The 6,909-nt window shown below is 43.1% G+C and overlaps 1 protein-coding gene across 4 annotated transcripts in view; it reads left to right on the plus strand.

The window, feature by feature from the left end:
* slit1a (slit homolog 1a (Drosophila)) overlaps positions 1-4,159 on the plus strand; it is an 86,688-nt gene extending 82,529 nt beyond the window's left edge. For all 4 annotated transcript variants that reach the window (XM_030105883.1, XM_030105885.1, XM_030105884.1 and 1 more), the window contains 3 exons: positions 852-1,140; positions 1,337-1,548; positions 1,669-4,159. In XM_030105883.1, coding sequence (XP_029961743.1) covers positions 852-1,140; positions 1,337-1,548; positions 1,669-1,907 — 740 coding nt within the window. In that variant the 3' untranslated portion in view covers positions 1,908-4,159. The remainder of the gene's footprint in view (positions 1-851; positions 1,141-1,336; positions 1,549-1,668) is intronic.
* The last annotated feature ends 2,750 nt before the right edge of the window (positions 4,160-6,909 follow it).

The raw sequence follows: 6,909 nt of genomic DNA on the forward strand, positions 1-6,909 counted from the left end.
AACTACTACACTACTGTCAATCACCTCCCCTCCCCCCTCGCTTTGTTACCACCGCAACCACACCCCTCCCCGCCTCCTCGTCCTCGTCCTACCTCCACCCGAACCCCGTCCTCCTGTCCTCCTCACATACCATCAGCTCACCGTCCGTCTTGACTGTGTTTGCCAGGAGACCCTTCAACTCGCAGGACAAATACAGACATAGGTGTATTGATGAGCTACCGGCGTAAATTTGAAAAGAGCAAAGAGATCTTAGAAATAAACCTGTCAAAGATATGGATCCTAGTTTGAAATTGTCATTGGTCCAATGTTTTTTTGTTTGTGCACTGCGCCATCTAGTGGTAGTGGCATAACAACTGGCAGACACAGTCTTCACTTCTGATGTGTGTATTTGCATGCATTGTCTATGTGTAATTTAGCCACTTTGGAACTAAATCTGGTATTTGAAATGTGAAGAAATAAGTGATAAATATGAAAACAAAACCCTGACTCATCTCTGAAGCCAGGCAGGCCCAGCTTGTGGGTTTCCGTGGGATTTGTTTTGATGTCGGTGTCATTGCTGTTAAGTGTGACGTCGTGCTGTGCTGTGCTGTCTAAAACTCTAAAAGATTCTTCCATTCGTCCTCTCCTTTTTGCCATCTTCTTTTTCAAAAATGATGAGTCTTATTGGTGCAGAGTCAAATAACTACTGTTATACATTGAAATTAGAAAATGTGGACGCATCAATGAGGCCCGCGTGTTTGAAAATGTCCTTTTCCATTATTCTCATACCAGCCCCGTGTTAGTTGTTTGTTCGTTGCCCAGCGCGGGAGTCTTCACATATACCAACACGTCTTCTCCGTCTGCTCCTGCAGGCATGCCGGTGGACGTGCACGCCGGCCCCTTCCGCCTTTGGCAGATTCAGAACGGCTCCAGTTTCCACGGCTGCATCCAGAACCTGTACATCAACAACGAGCTGCAGGACTTCACCAAGACCCAGATGAAGCCCGGCGTGGTGCCGGGCTGCGAGCCCTGCAAGAAGATCTACTGCTTGCACGGCATCTGCCAGCCCGATGGCGCCCAGGGACCAGTGTGCCACTGCCAGCCGGGCTGGAGCGGGCCGCACTGCGACCAGCCGGCCTCCACCCCCTGCCAGGGCAGCAAGTAGGTTTCCAAATGGGAGAGGTTTAATTGGACTGTTTCTTTAATTCCTGTCTGCAAATATTGGCTGTTATAAAGTGATTCGGTTAACTGAAGTGAATCGTGGTGCAGTGATATCTTTGGGAAAGCATTACGTTAGGGTTTTTTAAGTGACACATTCATTCTATCAGCGGTTGAGTTTTCTTGTGTCTCTCGCCAGATGTGTCCACGGGAAATGCATCCCACTGGACACTCAGACGTACCGCTGCGAGTGTGTGGAAGGTTACCGCGGCACCCTGTGCAACCAGCAGGGGGAGCTGTTCAACCCGTGCCGTAGACTGTCCTGTAAACACGGCCGCTGCCAGATCTCAGACACGGGAGACGCTTACTGCCACTGTGAAAGTGGTTACACTGGGGAGCTGTGTGACGCAGGTTGGTTCGCTCTTCATGTTCTTAGAAAAAAAAAAAACGTTTAGAAATAATGAAAATCTATTTTCCCGACCTCGCCCTTACGTTTGGGTGTTTCACTTCTTTTTTTTTTTTTTTTTAAAGAGTCCGAGTGCCGAGGGGAACCGATGCGAGACTTCTACCAGGTCCAGCGAGGCTACGCCATCTGCCAGACGACGCGCATGGTCTCTTGGGTGGAGTGCAGCGGCGTGTGCGACACGGGGGCTTGCTGCGCCAGCCAGCGAATGAAACGCCGGAAATACACCTTCGAATGCAGCGATGGCACCTCCTTCAGCGAGGAAGTGGAAAAGACCATCAAGTGTGGCTGTGTGGGCTGCATGTAGCGCCACTCGCTCACGATTCCCACCGCTGCCGCGGAGCAGAAGATGGAACGAAAGGAAAGAGGGAAGGAAGGAAGAGTGAAGACGAGAAAAGCAAAGGAGGGAAAGAAAGAGAGAGAGAGAGATTATAATGAATATATATAAAACCTCTATCTATATATTATGGACAACAATGTTTGTAAAATAGGACATTTCCTCCCCTTCCAAGGGTGTGTGACCTACAGTAGCACAGAGAAACCAACATCATGAGCAACAATGTAGAAGAGACGACGACAACAACAAAACCATCTGCAACATTGTTCCGAGGAGTCCAGAGAATTCGCTTCGGGCGACGCATCCCTCCAACCTAAATTGCCCAGTGTGAATTCCCCATCCATCTGCAAGGCCTCTGACAGACACGCCACCATCGACCACCTGGGAGTCCGTAGAGGCAGTGAGGGATCAAAGCTGGAGAAGGACGGCAGAAGAAGAAGCAGAAGAAGAAGAAGAAGAAGCATTAAGAAAGGGGAAAAGAGGAGACCCAGAGGGACACGAGGGGAGAGCTGGACCGTTTGACGTGGCAAAGCTATCTTGAGTTGAGCTTGGCTGGGTTACCTGGACTAAGCTGGATATGGTTTGGGTTGAGTTGAAGTCGCGGTTGTTGGTTCGGTGCGTCAACGTCTCTGCCAGGATACAGTCATCCATCCACTCACGCACATGCAGAGGTGAACAGAGAGCGAGGAGACGGAGGGTGAGAGTGGCACATAATCCGGTACAGACGTGGTGGCTGGGAGGCTCGGTGGCCCGGACCGGCTGCGAGCTGCTGTAACATACAAACTCCATAAAAGATAAGAGACTGCACTGACCGGCAGCACCGAGGCGGCAGTCACACACCTCTCTGAAGTACATGATCACACATGCATGGCATACATCCATCCACACGGCGCCAGAGGGCTGGTTGGGGTCCGGGCGAGCCAGTCTGCTGCCGGTGGCGCTCACGGCTCTCACCAGCGCCCCCTGCCCCCCAGCAGCATGCATCGCCTCAGGGTCAGGCTGATCAGCAGGACCCCGCCGGGCTCCCTTCAATGCCTGCAGTATTAAACTCGCGCTGTTGCATGTGTGGAGAAGAGTTTGCAGACAAATAGAAGTTCTTAAAATCATTATAAATGTTATTATAAAACAAAAGGTGGCAGAATCATCTTCTGGATTTTGTTTTGTTTGGTCTAATTTTTTTTCATATTGATTTTTCGTTGTTGTTCTGTTATATTTTGTTATATTTTGTCTCATGATGTAACCTAACTCCTTTAGCAGCCCTGACCTTCCCCCTCAACCCTTTATATAGAAATGCCTAACAGATTCTAATATATATTATATATATTTGTATTTCGTTTTGGTATAGTATTTTTCTATGTTCAAGAGTCAGTTTCTGAAATGTTTGGGAGGGATGGAGAGGCATTCATTTGGTTCTTTAGGTGTTTTTATTTGTTGATCCTACGTGCTCCCACCAGGTTAATTAATGAATCGATTGGCCAAAAAAAAAAAATGCAGCAGCTTGTGGGCCTTGCTGTATAAGAGGCAGTATTGGTCTAGAAATATGTTTAATATTGTATATGTTGTCTTCCATGTGAATATCACGTCTTTTTCATAAGAGTCTGTGCTCGTTTTTATTTATTTTATCTAAAGGCAATTTTTTTCCTGTCAAACGTGAAAGACACCTTTCTGTCTGATGTTTTCAACACTCTCAAAAGAAAGATTTTGAAAAGGCTAAAAAAAAATATTGATCAAAGAAATAAGCAAAAAAGGTATTTGAAACATCACTCGCTAATGACAGTGTTTCCCTCCTCTTGCTCAGACATTCCTCATTTCCTGCATCAGAATAAGAAATACCCACACAAGCACACTCTTAAGGCTTCCTTGTGTTTGAAGCTTTCGGGTACATTTCAGTCAATTTCCACGATCATTCAGATCTGCCATCTTTCAAAAGGTGATTGTTTTATTTCTTTTTTTTTATTGTTATTATTTCAACTGAGTGGAAAAAAGAAGAAAAAAAAAGAGTCAAGCTCAACTGATCATAAGCTGCTGTCAAGCCACAAGAAACAGGATGAAGTTGCCTCTGTGGACATGTTGAAAGGTATAATCATCCTCGATCTCCTTTAAATAGGCGACTGTGTGAAGCATTACATGCTTGCTGCTGACAGATTCCAAACAAGGTCTGGACATTTTATGATGCCTGTCAGTTCTGACTGTCCGTACAAAAAAAAAAAAAAGAAGAAGAATGGTGCCAATTTACAGTGAACAGTCATACCTGAATGTATAAATGTGTATAAATAAATATGACCTATGCTTATTCATGAAGTGGTAACTTTTAGCTGTTATTTAGTTTCAAATGTAAGATATAGAAATCACATCCTGTTGAATAGGCGCCCGTGCATCGGGATGGCGTAAGGCTCTGTTCCCCCGGCAGACTGGGACTGTATTTATCCATTTTGCTGTTCAAAGTCTCTTTATAGTGTCAAAGGCTACAAATGCAGATCTCAGCTGGCTACAGCGTCACATCACAGAGCTCCTGTCTGTATTGCTACCCATGTTAACTTTGTTTTACATGCTGTTGGTGTGATCCCAGTGGTGTACAATAACATTAAAGACCTGTCAAAGGATACCGGTGAACTGTCACTGTAATGCTTAAGCTGTGTGCCTCATAAAGGTGCATATTTAGTCGAATGTGACTTTCTTTTCATGTGTCCTTTCCTCGCTCCGCACGGATCCGTACCGGACGGGCGCATATCAACATCCCGGTAGACATCTTAGTGGTGCTTGTGCTATATTGAGATGTAATTAAGTTGTCTGGTCACGCAGCAAAGAAACACAGATTTTTTTTATTTTTTTTTTTCCATCCTATGGACTATATACATAAATGTTATTGTGAACAACACAATGTCTCTGTTGTATTGAAATGGTGCAAAAACTTAAGAAATATCCCCAGTTGGGTTCTGTCTGTTAGATTTTACGTTACCGGACCGATGGTGGGGTTGAACTGAAAACTCAATAATGCTGAATGTATGTAGTGCCACCGACAAAATGTTTACCAAACCTCCACTCTTTTCATTAATTAAACTTAAATGTGTGTGCTTTTAAAGACGCCTCTGTCCTTTTTCTTTTTTTTTTTTTTTTGTTATATTGACTGACGAAAACAAGAATAAAATAAAACACAAGGAAGATGTGCTTTGATTCTGTATTTCAATTCAAATTAGTGTGTGAACAAAACATCGTCAATAAAAGTCAAAATGTATTTAAAAAAAACTTAAAATTTTGAAATGGTCAAGATGGAAAACTTCATTTGAACAAAATCTTAATATTGTGAATCATTTTAGGCATAATGTTCACCAACGATTTTATGGTTATTGGAACTTCGTCTTAATTTTTTGTTTTACTTTCAAACTTTTCTAGAACTATTAGGGTTAAATTATATGTTCAAAACCTGACGTAAAGTCTATAATAGTAAAAGTGTGTACAGCCTCAGCCAAGACAGATAAAATCAAATTAGATCTTTCCTTAAGTATTAGCTGTTCCTGTTCATATAAATTATGTCTCCAAATATAAACTGTCATCGGAACACGTGGCAAGGGGAAAAACAGCACACGCTGTTCATTTGAAAAGCAAAAATGTGGCAAAATTTGACCAATTAAAGCTTTGAGGTATCGGGAAAAGAAGATCAAAGGGTGAAGTGCAAGCGAAATCAAATCCATCATGTGTTTGTGGACTGTGGCTGAACAGGGTGAGCTCAAGACAAACAATGCATGCATGTTCGTTTGTTTTTTTTCCAAAAGTCCAAGGACTGCTCTGAAATGTCATCTGGAGGTTTCCTGTTCCTGTTGACTTTTGCAGGAAGTGTCTTCCTTCAGTTGGAATGGACTTAATCTGCATGTCTGAAAAGAGGTTTGCATTTGATGCACTGACACTATCGCACTTAAACATGTATCCAGATCACATACAAACGTAAGCACAGTGCTCATAGTCACCACGGGGACTGTGAAGGTGAGGGTCGAGGAATTTTCCCAGTTTCCACTGTATTATTGTCCTACTCTGAGATCTGTACCTCTGTAACAGGGTCACTGTGTGCGCTCCCTTTTCAACAAGAACAGTACCGTCCCCTGTCTCTCCGCTGATTGAACCACTATAGATAATGTGCAACATGTACAAAGGAGATTTCACAATTTACTAACATATGGGCGAAGACTAGTTTTTGCAAATTCTGAACTGGATGGATTGACCAACAAAAAACTGTCTCGAAATCCCTGTGGATGCAACATCACTCATGATATCAATAAACGTCTCCATGTAAAACATCTGATCTGATCCAGTTCTTCAGCTTAACAGGAAGAGGGTTAGAAAAAGCTGAAGGCCGCTGGGCTCTGTATTGTAGATATACTCTTTGGAAAGCAGCGGTCTTCACCCCTAATGAGCTGGGGTCATCTCACTTGAGGGCTTCTTTTTTTAAATGTATCATGCAAAAGTAGAAAACGGTATGAGCAGATTTCCTCTCTCATACCTTCTTCAATCCAGACACCCACCGAGTCCCAAGACTTATCTGTGTATGTCTTTCTCTCAATGCCAGCTGCGAACAGCTCTATCCACCCCCAACAAAATGTACAAAGCTGCATAGAAGACAAACAAATAGAAGTGTAAATAAAAACCAAGACACCAAATTTAAAATTCAAACATCTTTATATAAGCTCCAGCAAAAATACAAAGTTCTTAACATAAAGATGCATCATTCTTGGGATTACCACAAATAAAGCAGGTATTTCTTTCTAATATACAAAATCAAAATCTTTAAATAGCAACTGTAAAGAATAAACATGTTCAAGTCAGATATTTGGTGGGCTGTTTGCATGTCTGCTAAATTCAAAAGACTATGTGGAGTTCTTAAATAACAATAAAAACATGATGGACCTGTTTTCCATTTACAGATGAATCATGATCAGAAGGAAATGACAACATGGGAACACTGTGCTAAAAATGCAGG

The sequence above is a fragment of the Salarias fasciatus genome, chromosome 13, assembly GCF_902148845.1.
Source record: "Salarias fasciatus chromosome 13, fSalaFa1.1, whole genome shotgun sequence".
Classification (NCBI taxonomy): Eukaryota; Metazoa; Chordata; class Actinopteri; order Blenniiformes; family Blenniidae; genus Salarias; species Salarias fasciatus.